At 42.1% G+C, this 20,720-nt stretch overlaps 2 protein-coding genes across 5 annotated transcripts in view; both read left to right on the forward strand.

Annotated features, from left to right (window-relative positions):
• Positions 1 to 20,720, forward strand: part of LOC101143714 (schlafen family member 13) — a 98,945-nt gene that overhangs the window by 69,098 nt on the left and 9,127 nt on the right. For 2 of the 4 annotated variants that reach the window (XM_055388455.2, XM_004041890.5), the window contains exon 1: positions 19,664 to 20,115. The exons of the other annotated variants lie outside the window; for them this stretch is intronic. The gene's annotated coding sequence lies outside the window, so the exon portion shown is untranslated. Of the gene's footprint in view, positions 1 to 19,663; positions 20,116 to 20,720 lie in introns of those variants that run through there. 4 annotated transcript variants of the gene reach the window in all.
• LOC134758419 (uncharacterized) lies at positions 296 to 20,607 on the forward strand. The gene is given in 7 exon segments (XM_063705720.1): positions 296 to 393; positions 1,678 to 1,789; positions 8,023 to 8,416; positions 8,419 to 8,655; positions 8,658 to 9,337; positions 18,951 to 19,059; positions 20,342 to 20,607. Coding segments are annotated over 7 exon segments (1,896 nt in total).

Consider the following 20,720-nt stretch of genomic DNA (forward strand, 5'->3'; position numbering starts at 1 on the left):
TGTAGAGATGGGGTCTCCCCACGTTGCCCAGGCTGGTTTGAACTCCTGGGATTAAGCAGTCCTGCCTCAGCCTCCCAAAGTGCTGGAATTATAGGCATGAGTCACTGTGCTTGGCCCTCCATTAATTCTTAGAATGGCATAGGTAGTGGTAACTACTATTAAATTTTCCTTCAGGCATAGGAGTGCGGGGTGTATGTTTTGGCAGAGAGCAAGGAGTATGCCAGGATGATAGGCTAAGCAGACAGCACACTCAGAAACACAATAGAATCCCTGATATCAAAGGAAAAAAGGCCAAATGTTCGGTGTGCAGTTTGTGCCTGAGAAGAGGCAGTCCATGGGTGTCACTGGGGTGAAGGTTTTTGTGTTTAGGGTGACACCATGTCTGGTGCAGGGGTAAATTCATCTCTGATGGTAAGCTGGATCGATGTCATCTGAGGCAGCATAATCTCCAGCAGTGAGTGCCTATCCAGGAAAATGTCATCTAGGATATGGGTCTTGAGTATTTCTTTTAAGTAAATACAGACTCAGCTTGATGTGGGTCTTAGCATTTGCCATGATTGATTAAAACAATGACTTGTATGGAGGGTTGGTGCCTCCAGATGATAAAACAACAAAAGCACCCATACCAGCAGTAAGATCAGCAGGCTGAGCATGGCAGCTCATGCCTGTAATCCCAGCACTTTGGGAGGCCAAGGCAGGTGGATTGCTTGAGCTCAGGTGTTCAAGACCAGCCTGGGCAACATGGTAAAACCCTGTCTCTACAAAAAACATAAAAAATTAGCTGGGCGTGGTAGTGTGTGCCTATGGTCGCAGCTGCTTGGGAGGCTGAGGTGAGAGGATTGTCTGAACCCAGGAAGTAGAGTGGGGAGTGAATCATGATCACGCCACTGCACTCCAGCCTAGGTAACAGAGTGAGACCTTGTCTCAGACCAAAACAAAAAGCAAAAACAAACAAACAAAACAAAAAAGATAAACAGAAAACAGAATGGTGTGCAGCTGCATTTGACAGAGTTTTGGTTTTTGCTTGCTTGCTTGCTTGCTTCATGGTTGAAGTTTAGGCTCAAACGGGTCCCATATCAGATAAGCAGCTGCCTAGCCCATTGGACAATCACTATTAATTGGACCCCAGAGAACATACACACCTGCTGTGGCCTCCTGATGGGAGGGGTTTGATATTGAAAATCTATAAAAATAGGTTAAGGCCTGGGGCAAGATAAAGACCCATTGAGAGGTCCATTTGTTGGACTGGAACTTTAAAAGAAGTTGTTTGGGGAGACTCTTATGTCTCTCTGTTAAACTGGCTATTTGGGACCTATTAGGGTCATGAAAGTTTTATTGAATGCCTGTTTGTTTCGGGAGCCCATTCAGTGTGTATTTTGCAATGTGAAATGTGTGCCTTGGTTATTACCTTGGTAATTGTAAGGCCTCATATGGTGGCCTTAATATACATAGACACGTGATTTTGGGTATCTAAGAGGAAAGAGGTTCTTAGTGTTCCTTAATCTGAAAGGGACAATTCATTAGGCAATGGCTCAATTGTTCATAAGGAATGTGGAGATGGGGCCATTTGTTGGCCAGGGCATCCAGTATTCAGTAATATTCCACCTAGCTCCATCATGTATGGTGGTTGGCAGTGCCATTCATATAGTCCGTGAACTTCTATTGCTGTTCACTCAGTCAATCCAAAGGAGCTTTCCAGGTAACCAAGGGGTCTGGGGGAGAGGTGACCTCCTCTAGCACTATGGCATCTGGCAAGGGACCAACGACTGGGGACGTCACTCCCTTCTGCGTGTGAATATGCTAGAGAGCCCAGGACTTGGTAGCCTCCTTGAGACAGGTTAGAGACAAACCTGGGCCCTCTGAGAGGCTGAGCTTGCAGGGTGCTGTTTCCATGACTGAAAGCATAACAGGTAGCCAGGTATGGAGGGTCACAGACTCAGAATCTGTGAGAGCCTCTATGTCCAGGAGAGCCCAGTATGGAGCTAGTCATTTGTGGTTTTAATGGCATATAGCATGAGGCTGAGAGCCCTCAGGCAATTCGTAGCCATCACAGGTGGTCTAGACTTTAGGAGGCATGAGTAGAGCTTGTTAAAGTCTCTTCAGTAAAGGAATCAATGCAGGCACCAATTGGTCTGTCTGTTGGTATTAATTTGGACAGCTTTTAGAGCCTTTTTGTTTGAGGCTGCCACATTTAAAGTGGGTTCATTTGTAAGTTACAGCATCAATGAGATTAAGTAAAATTTGTAAGTGAAGAATATTTTGCCATGAAAACCCAAAAAGGATGAAAAGTTGTTGGACTCTTATGTCCATATGAGTAGATTAAGTGACATCTCCTTGGAGGAGGTTATTAATGTAATATCATATCTGTGCTCCCAGAGAAAGGTGCATGCACTTAAGATCTTGTCTGTCCCTGTCTCTTTAAAAAGAAGGCCATCTGAAAAGGCTATATACTGTATGATTCCAACTATATGACATTCTGTAAAAGGCAAGATTATGGAGACAGTAAAATGATCGGTGGTTTCCAAGGATTAAGGGAGTGGGAGGAATGAATAGTTGAACCACAGAGGATTCTTAAGGCCATGAAAATCCTGTGTTTGATACTATATAGTAGATATATGTCATTATACATTTGTCTGAACTCATAAAATGTACAAGAAGAATGAACGCTAACGTAAAAGTCCCAATGGATTTTGAGTGATTATGATGTATGAATTTAGATTAATCAATTGTAACAAATGTACCACATTAATGGGAGATGTTGCTAATGGGGGAGGCTATGCATGAGTGCGGGCAGTGGGTATATGGAAGATCTTTGTACTTTCCGCTCAATTTTGCTGTGAATCTGCTCTAGAAAAATTAAGTATTAAAAAAGATCTTGTCTGTAAGATGTGTGCATGATGGCAAAATTGTGAAGGTACTGAGGTGTAGCCTGCAAGAGGTATATTGTGTCTCTTCAGCAATGGAGGCAAACTACAGTGGAGTCTGTTGAAATAGGCACGGAATTGAACATATTGAACATATTAGCCAAGTCTGTAAGAACAGAGTATTTAGCAGTTATTGATTGGATAGTTAGTAATGTTAATCATATTAGATACTGGCTATGAGGCCCTAGTCGACAAGACCACAGCAATAACGTTGTAGTCCTCCACCGTGAGGTGCCTGCTGCTTATTATTTTCCAGGTTTAAGAACAGGCAACACTGGGCTGTTAAACGGACAAGCAACAGGGAATACTTATCTCCTTTATCCCTTTTATGTTATATAAATGAGGTTTTATGTAACGATTTTCAATCCTTCAAGGGCCTATTTTAACTTACATTGAACCATATTAACTATTTTAATGGGATTTATATAATCCTATTTTATCAAGCCAATTTTTGAGTGCCAAAAATTTAATTTTAATTTATTATTTATTGTGACATGGAGTCTATGTTCAATATGAGATACTTTAAGGCACTGAGTACAACAACTATGAGCAATTCAATCAAGATACAAAATAAGGCATAGCTATTTTTAAAAAGCTATTTAGCTACCTTTTAAAATTATATGGGGTATAATGTTTAAATTTGTTGGAACCTCAGGCATAAGTACAATTTGAGTATTTATTAAGTCCACGAGGTTTCTCAATTGGTGCATTTTGGCAAATGTTAAAGTTAATTTAGAGCTTTCAGTTCTGGCCAGGCGTGGTGGCTCACGCCTGTAATCCCAGCACTTTGGGAGGCCGAGACAGGCGGATCACTTGAGGCCAGGAGTTCGAGACCAGCCTGGCGAACATATAGTGAAACCTCGTCTCTACTAAAAAATACAAAAATTAGCTGGATGTGGTGGTGTGCTCCCGTAGTCCCAGATACTTGAGAAGCTGAGGCGGGAGAATCACTTGAACCTGGGAGGCGGGGGTTGCAGTGAGCCAAGATGGCACCACTGCACTCCAGCCTGGGTGACAGAGCAAGACTTTATCTCTCTCTAAAAAAAGCAAAAATCAGAAAACAAAAAACCTTACAGTTCTAAACCCAATCACAACCTTAGCTATCTTTTTGTTATATAAATTCTTTGGTATACAAATTTTGGATTTCCAATTGAGTGAAATTATGGATGTTTGTTTTAATTTAGATATACGTTTGATATCTTTATCTATGTACATGTACAATCTATTCATTATGTCTATATTAACCTAAATGCTCATCAATGACAGATTAGATAAAGAAAATGTGGTACATATACACCATGGGCTACTACACAGCCATAAAAAAGAACAAGATCATGTCTTTTGCAGGAACATGGATGGAACTGGAGGCCATTACCCTTAGCAAACTAACTTAAGAACAGAAAACCAAGTCCAGCATCTTCTCACTGATAAATGGGAGCTAAACGAAAGAACTTATGAACAAAAAGAAGGAAACAACAGACACTGGGGTCTATTTGAGGGAGGGGAGGGTGGGAGGAGGGAGAGGAGCAGAAAAGTTAACTATTGGGTATGGGCTTAATACCTGGGTGATGAAATAATATGTATAACAAAACCCTATGACACATGTTTACCTGTGTAATGAGCCTTCACGTGTGCCCCCAAACCTAAAATAAAAATTAACAAAAATTTTATCTACATATAATTCAGTTGGTTATTTTTTTTCTCTTCCTGTGCTATAGTTTGGATGTTTGGTCCCCTCCAAACCTCATGTTGAAATTTGATCCTCAGTGTTGGAGAGGGAGCCCAATGGAAGGTGTTTGGGTCATGGGGGAGGATGTCTCATGAATAGATTAATGCCCTTTCTTGGGGGTGAGTTCTGACTTTATTAGTTCCCATAAGAGTTGGTTGTTAAAAAGACCCTGGCACCTCTCTCTACTCTTGTTTCCTCTCTTGACTTGTGATCTCTGCACACACTGGCTTCTCTTTGCCTCCTGCCATGAGTGGAAGCAGCCTGAGGACATAACCGGATGCAGATGCCCAATCTTGAACTTTCCTAGACATCAGAATTGTGAGCCAAATGCATCCTTTTTCTTTACAAATTACGCAGCCTCAGGAATTCCTTATAACACAAAATAGACTTAGGCACCCTGAATTCAGGTTTTTTTTTTTCTATTCCTCTCCCTCATGCTGTTACAAGAAAAACTGGGACTGCAACATACTCCCAAACTGAGAAGGAGCCAAGAAACCAAAGAATGGCTCAGACAAATCTAGGTTTGTGAGTAGATGAATTTATCAGGACTTACATACAAGGTATTCCTGGTGGGAGCAGGATAGCTCCAGAGACCTGCCCTATCACCCAGCCCTAAGCTTCTTTTAAGCGAATATTCTGGCTCTTTGCCTACTGTTTTCAATGAGACTGTTTTCCTTGGTATGTTCCCAGACACATTCTGGGATGTTTGGGTTGTCAGGGACACCTTCTCCTCAGGTAGGCATCATGGCCTTTGCTCAGTGCTCAGCCTTCAGGTTGCAAGCAGCAGAAATAAACCCTTAAGTAACCTGGTCGGGGATCCGTCACACTACACCCCCCAGTTTTAGGCTGTTTTAGTTTCTATCTCTGACTGATAAGAGGAAAGAATGGAGGAGAAAGGGACACAGTGCTTCTTGGCAGTAGCCTTTCCCTGGACAAGCCCCAGCAGTCGCCTTTCTCCCACTTTTTCGTTAAACAAAATATTTTAGAGTGGCTTGTATCTCTAGGTTAAAATTTTCCTTCTCTCTTTCACTCCTTTTGGTCTCCTTTGTCCCAATCATTTTTTTCCTCTTTTGTTCTCTTGGATATTTACCTGATAACTCAGGTAAACACAGAGTCAAGGAGCTAAGCAAATCCCAAACAAGATAAACTCAAAGAAAATTGTGCCAAGACAAATTTTAATTAAATATCTGAAAACTAAGGACATAAAATATATTTAAAGCAGCCAGTGAAAACACCTTCTTTATAGAGAATAACAATTTGAATGACAGTGGAATCATGGAGAACAGAAGAAAGTGTCATAACATTTTTCAAGTACTGAATAAAAAGAACTCTCAACTCAGAATCCTATGCACAGAGAATGTATTCTTTAGGAATGAAAGGAAAACCAAGGCATTCTCAGATGAAGGAAAAATAAGAGAATTCATTGCCATCACCAAAAGACCTACTCTAACAGAACAGCTAAAAGAAGTTATCTAAACAGAGAGGCAATGAAAAAAAAAAGGAGTTATGGAACATCAGAAAGGAAGAAAGAACACGATAAGTAAAAATATCGGTAAATGCAATAGGCTTTCTTTCTCTGCTTGAGTCTTCTAAATTATGTTTGACAGTTAGAGTAAAAATTATAACATTTTCTGATGTGGTTCTACATGTTTGTAGAGGAAATATTTAATACAATTTTATTATAAACAAAGAAAGGTGGTTAAAGAGACATGACTGGAGGTAAAATTTCTATATTTCACTAGAACTAGTAAAATGATGACACCAGTTCACTGTGAAAAATTATGTATATATAATGTAATACCTACAGCAATTACTATAAAAGCTATACAATGAGATACACTAAAAACATAATAGATAACTCAGAATTCTGCCCAATATTCATAACCCATAGGAAGGCAGGGAAAAGAAAAAAATATTAACAACACAGAGAAGAAATAGAAATCAAAAAATAAAATGGCATACTTAAGCCCAAACATATCAATAATTATATAACATATAAAGGGTCTAAACATACCAATTAAAGAACCATTTGGCAGAGTGGATTAAAAATCATGACCCAGTGTATGCTGTCTATAAGGAACTCACTTCAAATGTATGAAAGTTGAAAATAAAATGACGGAAAAAGACATATCATGTAGGGCCAGGTATGGTGGCTCACACCTGTAATTCCAGCACTCTGGGAGGCCAAGGTGGTGGATCAATTGAGGCCAAGAATTCAAGACCAGACTGGCCAACATGGTGAAACCCCCCCAACTCTACTAAAAATACAAAAATTAGGTGGACTTGGTGGTGGGCCCCTGTAATCTCAGCTACTTGGGAGGCTGAGGTGGGAGGATCACTTGAACCTGGGATGCTGAGACTGCAGTGAGCCAAGATTGTGCCACTGCACTCCAGCCTGGGTGACAGAGCAAGGCTTCATCTTAAAAAAAAAAAAAGACATATTATGCAAACAAAGGAGAGCAGGTGCAGCTATACAAATATCAGATAAAGTAAAGAAAATTACCAGAGACACATAGGGATATTATATTAATGATGAAAAGATCAGTTAACCAGGAAGATACGGCCATCTAAATGTATGTATATCAAACAACAGAGCTGCAAAATATGTGACACAAAAAGTGATAACACTGAAAGGAGAAGTAGACTTCACAATTGTAGTTAGGGACGTCATCACCCTTGTACCTCGTAGTACAAGTAGACCAAAAAATCTATAAGGCAGATTTGAGAGCAGCCTGCACAACACAGCAAGACCCCATTCTTAAAAAAAATTTCTGGGGGGGCATGTTGGTGCATGCCTGTAGTTCTAGCTACTTGAGAGGCTGAAGTGGGAGGCTTGCTTGAGTCCAGGAAATGAGGTTGCAGCGAACTGTGATCATGCCACTGCACTCCAGCCTCAGTGACAGAGCGAGACCCCGTCTTAAAGAAAATCTGCAAGGGTATAGGAGAACTTAACACCACCAGTCAACATGCTACTCAACAACAGCAAAACATATATTCTTCTCAAATGCCTATGGAACATATACCAAGATAGACCAGAACCTGAGCCATGAAACAAACCTAAACAAATGTTAAAGAATTGAAATTATACTCAGAGTGTGTTCTATGGCCAAAATGGAACCAAACTACAAATCAGTGGCAGAAAGGTAACAGGAAAATTTCCAAACACTTAGAAAGTTAAAACATACTTCTAAGTAATCCATAGGTCAAAGAGGTTGTCTCAGGGTAAATTTTAAAAATGCAGTCGAGTGAAAATGAAAACATATCAAAATTTGTGAGACATAGATAATGAGAGTGAGGAGATTCAGTGATGAGTAAAATTTAAGTGCACATATTAGTGTGGTAGGCTAAATTATAGCCTTCTCCGAGTAGCGCGCCAGGCCACCACTTTCCGCGGGCGGTGCTGCCAAGGCAGGCCGCCTGCGCGGGGCAGTCAGAGTCCCCCTCCTTGAGCGGGTTGTGGCGGAGAGCGGGGCAGGGATTGGCTGGAGTGTGGCAGCCCAGCGGGGCGGGGGCGGGGGCGGGGGCGGGGCCGGCCTCTGGCTCCCTCTTCGTCCGCAGGTGGCTGGCGGCCGCAGAGCAATACAGTTCGCTCACCCCTCGCCGGCCGCGTCTCCTTCCGGCTCTCCTCGCGTCACCGGAGCTGCGGCGTTCGCCAAGAACTACCTGGAGGCATCCTCCCTGCCCAGCGGCGATTGCGGCCGCCCCAGGGCGCGGCCCGGAGGAAACCGGGTGACGGTGGTGCTCGGTGTGCAGTGGGGCGACGAAGCAAAGGGGAGGTGGCGCATCTGCTGGCGCAGGACCCCATGCGCCGCTGCCAGGGAGGAAATAATGCTGGCCATACAGTTGTTGTGCATTCTGTGGAGTATGATTTTCATCTCTTACCCAGTGGAATAATTATTCCAAATGTTACTGCATTCAATGGAAATGGTGTGGTAACTCATCTACCTGGATTGTTTGAAGAAGCAGAGAAAAATGTTCAAAAAGGAAAAGGACTAGAAGGCTGGGAAAAAGGCTTATTTTATCTGACAGAGCTCATATTGTATTTGATTTTCATCAAGCCGCTGATGGTGTTCAGGAACAACAGAGACAAGAACAAGCAGGAAAAAATTTGGGTACAACAAAAAAGGGCATTGGCCCAGTTCATTCTTCCAAAGCTGCTCGGAGTGGACTTAGGATGTGCGATCTTGTTTCTGACCTTGTTGGCTTCTCTGAGATGTTTAAAGTTCCAGCTAAACAATACAAATCTATACATCCCACTTTGGAAATAGACATTGAAGGTGAATTACAAAATCTCAAGGAAATTGGAGAATTATTACAAACAATAGGTAGAGAGTTTGGTGTAATTATTGGAAGGAAAAGAAGATGTGGCTGGTTGGACCTCGTTTTGCTCAAATATGCTCATATTATCAATGGATTTACTGCGCTGGAAGTTACCAAGTTGAATATTTTGGACATGTTTATGGAAATCAAAGTTGGAGTTGCTTACAAGTTAGATGGTCAAATCATACCTCATATTCCAGCAAATCAAGAAGTCTTAAAGTTGAAGTTCAATATAAGACTCCATGAGAATGGAACACAGACATATCAAATGCAAGGGCATTTAAAGAACTACCTGTTAATGCACAAAACTATGTTCGATTTATTGAAGATGAGCTTCAAATTCCAGTTAAATGGATTGGTGTTGGTAAATCCAGAGTCTATGATTCAACTCTTTGAATGATTGACAGTAAAGCAAGAAACACTCCTTGAGAGGGAGGGGAAAAGACTTTCTTAAATACTTCAATTATGACCTGCAAATTCAAGAATAAATAAATTGAAGTGAGTTTTAGGCCCTACGGTTGTTTCCAGTCTTTTCAGATGGATACCTATTGTGGAGATTAACTTTGGCATATTCCAGTGTCAGCTTTCCTTAGCTGGCATAATTTGTTGCTCCTGCTGCTCTCATGGTGCCACTTTTTTTTTAATGTTTAGTAATAATATAATTCATGTTTGAAATCTAAAGTAGAATTACTTTAGTAATTTTTTAGTAGTTTTTCTTCATTATTGTCGTTGTGTGTTCTTAAGTTTTACCCCTATTAGATAGTAAGAACAATTAATGCAGTTTTGCACAAATATTTTTACATTCTGATCATTCAATTCTGTCGTTGTAATCTTTGTTGTTAGAAACAAATGATGAAAACATAGGGGTTCTGTAAACTTTTGTAATGCTATGAGTTCTGTTTAAATTGTGGACTGTTTATTTTCTGCTGAGACCATTGCAAAATTTGAAAGTCGGCAGCCTCAAAGATTGGTGGTAGATAAGCCCACAAAAATGAGAAAGAATCCATGCGGAAACTCTGAAAACTTAAAAAGCCAGAGGGTCTCGTCTCCTCCAAATGATCACAACATTTTTCCAGCAAGAGCACAGAACTGAGCAGAGGCTGAGATGGATGAATTGACAGAAGTAGGCTTCAGAAGGTGGGTAGCAATAAACTTCACTGAAGTAAAGGATCATGTTCTAACCCAATGCAAAGAAGCTAAGAATCATGATAAAACATCACAGGAGCTGGTGACTATAGTAGCCAGTTTAGAGAGGAACATAAATGACCTGATGGAGCTGAAAAACACACGAGCACTTCACAATGCAATCACAAGTATCAATAACCACATAGACTAAGTGGAGGAAAGAATCTCAGAGTTTGAAGACTATCTTTCTGAAATAAGTCAGGCAAACAAGATTAGAGAAAAAAAGAAATAAAAGGAATGAACAAAACCTCTGAGAAATATGGGATTATGTAAAAAGACCAAACCTACAACTGATTGGGGTACCTGAAAGAGGTGGGGAGAATGGAACCAAGTTGGAAAACATACTTTAGGATATCATCCAGGAGAACTTCCCCATCCTAGCAAGACAGGCCAACATTCAAATTCAGGAAATGCAGTGAACCCCAGTAAGATACTCCACGAGAAGATCAACCCCAAGACACATAATCATTCAGAGTCTCCAAGGTTGAAATGAAAGAAAAAATGTTAAGGGCAGCCACAGAGAAATGCCAGGTCACCTACAAAAAGAAGCCCATGAGACTAACAGCAGACCTCTCAACAGAAACCCTACAAGCCAGAAGAGATTGGGGGCTAATATTCAACATTCTTAAGAAAAGAATTTCCAGCCCAGAATTTCATTTCCGGGCAAACTAAATTTCATAAGTGAAGGAGAAATCAGATCCTTTTTAGATAAACAAAAGCTGAGGGAATTCACAGCCACCAGGCCTGCCTTTGCAAGAGCTCCTGAAGGAAGCACTAAATATGGAAAGGAAAAACCATTACCAGCCACTGCAAAAACACACTGAAGCACTCAGACCAGTAACACTATGAAACAACCATATAAACAAGTCTGCAAAATAACCAGCTAGCATCATGATGACAGGATCAAATTCACACATAAGAATATTAACCTTAAATGTAAATGGGCTAAATGCCTCAATTAAAAGACACAGAATGGCAAGCTGGATAGAGTCAAGACTCATCGGTATGCTGTATTCAAGAGACCCAACTCATGTACAGACAAACATAGGCTCAAAATAAAAAGATGGAGGAAGATTTAGCAAGCAGATGGAAAGCAGAGAAAAAGCAGGGGTTGCAATCCTAGTCTCTGATAGAACAGACTTTAAACCAACAAAGATCAAAAAAGACAAAGAAGGCCATTACATAATGGTAAAGGGATCAATGTAACAAGAAGAGCTAACTATCCTAAGTATATATGCATCCAATACAGGAGCACCCAGATTCATAACGCAAGTTCTTAGAGACCTGCAAAGAGACTTAGACTCCCACACAGTAATAGTAGGAGACTTTAACACCCCACTGACGATATCAGACAGAATATTGAGACAGAAAGTTAACAAAGATATTCAGGACTGGAACTCAGCTCTGGATCTAGGCGATCTGACAGATATCTACAGAACTCTCCATCCAAAAACAACAGAATATACATTCTTCTCATCACCACATGGCACTCACTCTAAAATTGATCACATAATTGGAAGTAAAACACTCCTCAGCAAGTGCAAAACAACTGAAATCATAACAGCCTCTCAGATCACAGTGCAATCAAATTAGAACTCAAGATTAAGAAACTAACTTAAAAATCACACAACTACGTGGAAATTGAACAACCTGCTCCTGAATGACTCCTGAGTAAATAATGAAATTAAGGCAGGAATCAAAAAGTTCTTTGAAACTAATGAGAACAAACAGATAAAATACCAGAGTCTCTGGGACGCAGCTTGTATTAGAGTTCTCTTAGAGGGACTGAACTAACAGGGACAGAACTATTATATATAATATATATCTTGTTATATATCCTAATATATATAACATATATATATATGAGTTTATTAAGTATTAACTTTCACAATCACAGCATCCCACAATAGACTGTCTGCAAGCTGAGGAGCAAGGAGAGACAGTCAGAGTTCCCAAACTGAAGAATCTGAAGATGTAGCCTGGGAGGCTAGGCCTGTCTCTCCTTTTCACATTTTCCTGCCTGCTTTATATTCACTGGAAGCTGATTAGATTGTGCCCACCAGATTAAGGGTGGATCTGCCTTCCCCAGCCCACTGACTCAAATTTTAATCTCTTTTGGCAACACCCACACAGACACACCCAGGATTAATACTTTGTATCCCTCAATCCAATCAAGTTGACACTCAGTATTAACCATCACAAGTCCTCTCCTTGTCAACTTGAACCCATAAACATCTCCATTTGAGATTATACATAATATTCAAATAAAGACAATAATGAAGTCATAATTATGTTTAGCATAATACAACTATCCTTCATACAACTAGAAATGCACCAATCCCTAACCCAAATACTATTACATAAAGTTAACAATACTTAAATGCTGATATGAAGTCAATAAATCTTATGTCACATGATAAAGGAAAAGGAAATAAAATGAAGATATTTTCTTAGTACAAGTGTATACATGCACAAACATGTTTTTAATAAAAGAAGGAGGAAATACTCATGACAATTACAGTCTTCGTTTCTGCAGCTGGTCGTGGCCATAGCTGGTATTGATGACTACTTTCTTCTACTACCCATTCTGTATTCTCTTTGTCTTCAGCAAGCACATCAGCAGGTCATGGTTTTTTTTTTTTTCCCTGGTGGAGTGACCCAAACCTTCATTCCTGAAGGATCTGGACCATTTGTAGTCCTGCCTGGATTGGGCTGTTGTAGTTTTCCATTGACCTTAATCACAGGGCATGGTAATACTAAGAGACTCCCTAGTGGATCTCCTGTATTCCATGAGTACTCCTCCTTAACTCCATTGTGGAGTGGTAGACTGGTTTCATCTTGATAGTTTGGGACAATCACCCCAGCCAACACTGCAAGTCCCTTCTTAGTCTGACTTAAAGGTAGGAGGTGCCCAAAGTGTCCAGGTGGCAATCTTAACTTCCAGTTTAATGGAATCATTGTTGTGTCTTCTGGTGGCAGCATTCCTCCCTCTGCAGCTAGGACCTCTAGGCCAGCATAACCTAATGTCATGGGAACAGGAAGCAAAAATTTTGCTGGTGGCTCACTAGGGGTGATGGTGAGTGATGCCACTTCCACTTTCACCCCTCGATTCCTGGACCAGTGAATCCTGGCTATGGGAGAAACAGTACCATATATATTGGATGCTGATTCAGAGCATACACAGCCTTTTGGAGAACTTTGCCCCAGTGCTGCAAAGTATTGTCACCTAGTTGGCATTTTAATTGTGCCTTTAAAAGGCCATTCCACTGTTTTATCAATCCAGCTGCTTCAGGACGATGGGGAACATGTTAAGACCAGTGAATTCTGTGAGCATGAGCCCACTGACACACTTCTTTAGCTATAAAGTGAGTGCCTTGGTGAGAGGCAATGCTGTGTGGAATACTATGATGGTGGATAAGGCATTCCGTGAGTCCATCGATGGTAGTCTTGGCAGAAGCATTGCGTGCAGGATAGGCAAACCTATATCTGGAGTAAGTGTCTATTCCAGTGAGGACAAACCTCTGCCCTTTCCATGATGGAAGAGGTCCAATATAATTAACTTGCCACCAGGTGGCTGGCTGATCACCCCGAGGAATGGTACCATATTGAGTGCTCAGTGTTGGTCTCTGCTGCTGGCAAATTGAGCACTCAGCAGTGGCCATAGCCAGGTCAGCCTTGGTGAGTGGAAGTCCATGTTCCTGAGCCCATGCATAACCACCATCCCTGCCACCATGGCAACTTTGGTTGCCCAGATCAATAAATTCAAACTGATCCAACTCTATGTTCCTTCCACCATTATCCCATACCCTTAATATCCATTCCCATGCCTGTTCTCCAGATTGCTGTTTATATAAATTAGGGAACTCAAACAGTTCTTTTTGAGCGTATTGCACCTCCTCATGGGTCACACTCTCAACCTCACCTCCAGGGGCCTGCTGGGACTTTAGTTTGGTTATAGGTCTAGAAGCAAACAGGGTGTTGGGGGTGGCTCCTGAGGAGAATCAACATTATCTTGCCTGGCAACTGCCTCAGGGGAGGCCATCACTGTTACCTCAGGCAGCGCAGGGTTCATCTCCTCAGACGAAGGAGGAAAGGCTGATGGCAGCATGGGTTGAGGAGGGGATGTTGCCACTACTTGGGATGGGGAAGCTCTCCCTTCTCACTAAGTTCATCAGAGTTTACAAACTCAGTGTCCCCAGCTTCATCAGGGTGTTCCCACATTTCCCCGTTCCAAGTTGCAGGGTCCCATTCTTTTCCAACCAATGCCCTCACTTTAACAGTAGACACCTGGTGAGGCTGTACATGCATCTTTTGTTGCAGGTCAGCCACTCGCATAAGAGCTTGTGTCTGTTTTTCCACAATTTCAGCTCTTTCTCTACAGGAGATAAGGCTCTCACTCAGGGTAATCTTAGCAGATTTGAGGCTCAGTATCTGCTTCTGAAGCCGGGAGACATAATCCCTGAGCTCATCATTTTCTTTCATCACTTTGCCTACTGAACTTAGGAGCAACCAACCAGCTTCATTATGTTCCTTGGTTCTCCGCATATGGTCAAAAGTATTAGGCAGTGTCACTAAACCCCTTGCCTCTCATGAGCAGTGAATCAGGAGTGCCAAATGCATTTATTTTGCACAACTCTCTAAACAGTTCATGTGAAGGACTATCAGTGTTCTCCATACTGTTAGAAGTAGAGTCCTTAGCATTTTGGGGTCTAATCCTACTAAGCAGCCAACTCCAGAAACCCCTAAACCAATGAAAAAACTCCATCCTTAATATCTGTTCCTTTAGAACCACTCCTGGTACCAAAATCTGTATTAGTTAGGGTTCTCTTAGAGGGACAGAACTAATAGGAGATATATATATATATAAAGGGAAGTTTGTTAAGTATTAACTTACACTATCACAAGGTCCCACAATAGGCTGTCTGCAAGGTGAGGAGCAAGGAGAGCTAGTCCAAGTCTCAAAACTGAAGAACTTGGAGTCCGATGTTCAAGAGCAGGAAGCATCCAGGACAGGAGAAAGATGTAGGCTGGGAGGATAGGCCCATCTCTCATTTTCACGTTTTTCTGCCTGCTTCATATTCATTGAAAGCTGGTTAGAGTGTGCCCACCAGATTAAGAGTGGATCTGCCTTACCCAGCCTACTGACTCAAAAGCAAGTATCTTTTGGCAACACCCTCACAGACACACTCAGGATCAATACTTTGTATCCTTTAATCCAATCAAGTTGACACTCAGTATTAACCATCACAGCTATACATGGCTATTTGTAGCAGTTCTATTCATAATTAACAAACCCAGGAAACAACCTGAATGTCTTCCAATGGGTTAATGGTTAAACAAAAAGTGGTACATCCAAACATTGGAATACCACTCAGCAATCAAAAGGAATGAAAAATTAACAGACACAGCAGGGAAAAAACTCAAAGATATTATGCAAAGAAGCCAATCCCAAATGGTTACATACTATTTGATTACAGTTATACACCATCCTGGAAAAGACAAAACTAGGGATAGAGAACAAATATGTGCTTTGCAGGGACTGGAATTGGGGGAAAACATTAGTTTGTGTGTGTGTGTGTGTGTGGTGGTGGTGGCTCTATTCTGTTTTGTGGTGGTTACATGATTCTAAACATGTGTTAATAGAACTATACATAAAAGGTAAATTTTACTGTACATGAAAAAGTAAATTCTGTATTTATGTAAAGACTAAAAAAGGCATGTGAATGTGAAATGTGAGCTGAGAAAAAGAAGGCATCTCATATAAGATAAAAAAAGAAAGTGAGTAACCTAATTTGCAAAGGCACAATTTCTACTTATGGAATCTGTACTTAAGAAGGGTTCCCAAGTAATTGGTCAGGCCTTGGATATATTGGTTATATCACCACTGCCTAGTCATTTTCCAGCTGTCTGTAAGGAAGAGGTTCGTTAACAGCCATAACAGGTGGGAACATCATGGTTTTGCCTTTTTTTTTTGGAAGACAGGGTCTTGCTCTGTTACCCAGGCTGGAGTGCAGTGGTGTGATCTCGGCTCACAGCAACCTCCAGCTCCTGGGTTCAAGTGATTCTCCTGCCTCAGCCTCTCGAGTAGCTGGGACCACAGGTGTACACCACCATGCCTGGCTAATTTTTGTATTTTTGGTAGAGATGGAGCTTCACTATGTTTCCCAGCCTGGTCTCGAACTCTTGGACTCAAGTGATCAGTCCACCTTGACCCCCCCACAAAGTGCTGGGATTATAGGCATGAGCCACTGCACCTAGCCCCTGTGTTATCTTTAAAAATTTACTGATTTTGTTTTTTTGTATTTATGTTTTTATTCTAGCAGAATAGATTTTGGAGGACAGGATGCAAATTAATATTTTTTCTCTAGGGATACCAGATATCTCAACACAATTTATAAAATAGTCTCTCCTTTCCCCACTTAACTGCAATGCTACTTCTGTCATAGATTTTCCCATCAATATGTGAGTTCTAGGCTCTGTCATTTATTCCATGCTCTATTTTTTTCTAATTATTATTGCTATATAAGAAAATTTTATGTCTGCTCACAACGTGCTTTTTCTTTTAAAGAGTGTTTCGAGTCCTATATATAAATCTATAATCAGTGTGTAATGTTCTAGGAAAATACTGCTGGGATTTAAAATGGAATCTCAATGGATCTACTCATCAGTTTGGTGAGAATTATTATTATTTTTTTGTTTTTGAGATGGAGTTTCTCTCTTGTTGCCCAGGCTGGAGTGCAATGGCATGATTTTGGCTCACCACAACCTCTGTCTCCCGGGTTCAAGCGATTCTTCTGCCTGTTGGTCAGGCTGGTCTTGAACTCCCGACCTCAGGTGATCCGCCTGCCCCAGCCTCCCAAAGTGGTCTTTAATATGTTGGGTTTTCCAATCCATGGACATGGTATATGATTTAACCTATTTATATATTTATTATTTTCCAATAAGGTTTTATAAACTTTCCCATAAACAACTTTCAGATTTTTAAAAAAATTTTCCCAACACTCACAGTGGCTGCCTTATGCTCCCTCAAAGATCTCTTCCATTTGTTCTCCTAGCCTCAGGGGTGATGGCTGTTTTCCATAGTTACCTCCATAATACCGTGGTGTTACTTTTTTGCCTTTTCCATGATTGAGTTAAAAAGTCTTTATGTCTAGTGAATAGCTCTTCATTTTAAAACATCTCTGTTCAAAATAACTGGTCTTCTGACAGGACCCTGACTAACACAGAAACTGTTCTTTAAGGTGATCCCAGGAAACAGATCCCCAAAGATGGGATTTTAGTATGGTTAGGTTGTGTCTTTAGGTACTAGTTCGTTCATTCAGCATTGTGCTGAAAGTCCTGGCCAATGCATTATACATGAAAAGGAAACAAGAAAAGTATGCAGATTACAAAGGAAGAAGTAAAACTCTTATTACGCACATTTGATATTATTGTTTTCTTAGATGACCTAAAAGAACATAGAGATTGATCATCAAAATTAACTACAAAGTTTAGCAAAGTTGGCAAAAAAAAAAAAGGATACAAAGTCAATTGCATGTTTATAAAACAAAAACAGGTAAAAGTAAAGTTTTACAAAAACAGCAAGAAAATAAGAGTCACAAGGAAAACTCCTTTGTTGACTTATAGTCTATATGATTTTGTTCCCTTTTTTTAGTGGTAGCTCTAGGGCTTACAATATGCACCTTCAACTTAATACAGTTAAATCATAGTATATGACTTCATGTGTGATATAAAAACCTTAAAACAATACACACTCATTTTCCCCTTCCTTCCTTTGCGTTGCAATTATCACAATTTTCATGTCTTCATTGTTATAAGCACCACAATACATAGTTTTCCTTTAAAGATCAATTATTTTATGAATAATTTTTAACAATGAAAAAGAGAATCTTTTATAGTTACCTACGCGTTTATTATCTTCCATGCTCCTCATTCTTTTGTGTAGATCTGAGTTTCATTCTGGTATCATTTTCCTTCAATATGAAGAACTTTGTTAGGCCGGGCGCAGTGGCTCATGCCTGTAATCCTAGCACTTTGGGAGGTCGAGGCGGGTGGATCACCTGAGGTCAGGAGTTTGAGATCAGCCTGGCCAACATGGTGAATCCCCGTCTCTACTAAAAAGGCAAAAATTAGCAGGGCCTGGTAGCGGGCGCCTGTAATCCTAGCTACTCGGGAGGCTGAGGAAGGAGAATCGCTTGAACCTGGGAGGCGGAGGTTGCAGTGAGCTGAGATCGCGCCATTGCACTCCAGCCTGGGCAACAAGAGCGAGACTCCGTCTGAGAAACAAACAAACAAACAAAAAAACAAAAAAAAAGTTAATAGTTTTTGTAAAGATCTGCTGGTGACAAATTTCCTAAGATTTTTTTTTTTTTTTGGTCTGAATACGTCGTTATTTTGCCTCCATTTTGGAGGACTTGTTTTGTTTTTGGTGGTTATAGAATTCTAGATTGACAGCCTTTTTTTTTTTTCCAGCGCTTTACAGATGTATAGTTCTGGATTCAGCACAGGTTTGCACAATCTATAAACCGCATTTTAAAGAAAAATGGAAAAACTGGAATATGATTATATGAAGATTTATTGAAATGGAAAGGTGGAAGTCATTGAAAAAAGCAGATTAAGAATAGTACATACAGTGTGACTTTGTATTAATAAAAAAGTATTACATATACGTTTGTGTAATATATATGTATGATCCGTAAAGATATATACAATAGGGTGTTAATAGTGGTCGGTGGTAATCTCTGGGGCGGAGGGGGGGTGGTATTGGAGTACGTTTTATTTTCTCACTTTAGCCTCCACTGGAGCGTATATTAATCACCCCGGTGTTAACCGCCGCTCCCACCCTTGGGCCAGTCCGCATCAGTGAGAACTTGGCCGATGCGCGGTGCTTGGTCAACCCCGGTAACCGTCACACTGCTCGTGTTACAAGAAAACCAGCCAGGGTTCTGCTTTTCTGCTCTGCCGCAGCCTTTAACACCTGCCAGGGTTCTGTCCGAGTATATGGGTTTCGTAGTCCTCCTCTCCAAGGGGTTGACTGAGCACAGCGCACCGGCCGCCGCCACATCCCACTCTGGCGCGGGGTCTGCGGAGCCACAAATCCAGCTAGGAACCGAGTGCCGCCCGATCCGAGCATCCGTCGCATTTTGACCTGGGGTTCCCGGGTCTCAAGGCCCACTTTCTGGGGCAGGCAGTGGGGAGAGAAGCCCAAGTTGGGGTATGGGCAATTTCAGTGCGGTGGAAGGGGAAAGCTCGGGCGAGAGCTTGGCTGGACCCTCAGAGGAGGGGTCCGGGGAAGTCGGGACCGCAGGCTCCAGGAAAGGAGAGAGAGATAGGGACGGAGGGGGGGCGGAAGGGGAGTAAGAAAGAACTAAGAACCACCCGAAAGCAATCAGAAAACTTGGCGCTTCCAGACAATTTTTTTTTTTTTTTTTTTTTTTTTTTTTTTTTTGTGGGGGGAACAGGCTCTCACTCTGTCGCCCAAGCTGGAGTGCAGTGGTGCGATCTCGACTCACTTTACCCTCGACTTCCTCGGGCTCAAGTGATCCTCCAGCTTCAGCCTCCCGGGCATGAGACTACATTTGAGTCTACAGGCGCGCGCCACTAAGCCTGAGTAATTTTGTTGTTGTTGTTGTTGTAGAGACGGGGGTCCCACTGTGCTGTCCAGGCTGGTCTCGAACTTCTTGGCTCAAGCGATGAACCCGCTTAGGCCTCCCAAAGTGCTGGGATTTCATAGGCGCGAGCCTCCCGCCAGGCCTTCTAGACAGCGTAGCAAAGTGTTCCCGGGCTTTGTAGACACTCCCACTGGCGCGTCCATGCCCTGCCTGGGACCCATTGGTTCGTTCATCCCTGTGTGGGACCTGCCCAGGTAGGCGCCAACCATTGGTTATAAGAACCTGACTTTGGCGCCTCCAGGGAAACGCGGAGTGGCCTGGAGCTTGACGCGCTGGAGCTTGAGAGGTAAGAGAGGGTCCCTGCTCCTACGGGGACTGCGGAGCTCCCGTTTGTACCCACGCCCTAGGGTCTAGTCCGGCACGACCCTGGACTGGCGTTGACTCGGATGGGGAGCAAGCTAGGAGAGCAATCCCCGCCCCCCAGCTCCGGCCAGCCGGTGGAGTCGGGGCATTTGTGTGCTTCTCCTCTGCCTTTGGGGTTCAGCTAGTTTGCTGAGTAAATTCCCTAAAAGGCTATGAGGACTTGATCGCGGCGCGGGTGGAGGCGGGGCGGTGGGGAGGGACGGTGCGGAGAGCTAAAGGGGTTGGAAGGTGTCGCCGGCGGCTTGGCGGGCGTATCTGTGTTCCTGTTCCGGCTGCAAAACAGAAAGCCCCTGCCCAGCGAGCAGCGGTTTCCGCGGGGGCGGAACAAACAGGCAGAGCCAAGTGCGTCCTGGAGGCTTCCCCCGTTGCGAAGGTTGGGACTCTTGTTTCAGGGTTCTTGGCATTGACTCACTAACCACTGTAAATTATTGTTCTTAATCTAAGAGTTAAAAAGCAGAATTAGGCCGGGTGCGGTGGCTCATGCCTGTAGCTTCAGCACTTTGAAAGGCCAAGTGGGAGGATTACTTG

This window comes from Gorilla gorilla, chromosome 4 (assembly GCF_029281585.2).
Source record: "Gorilla gorilla gorilla isolate KB3781 chromosome 4, NHGRI_mGorGor1-v2.1_pri, whole genome shotgun sequence".
In the NCBI taxonomy this organism is placed as follows: Eukaryota; Metazoa; Chordata; class Mammalia; order Primates; family Hominidae; genus Gorilla; species Gorilla gorilla.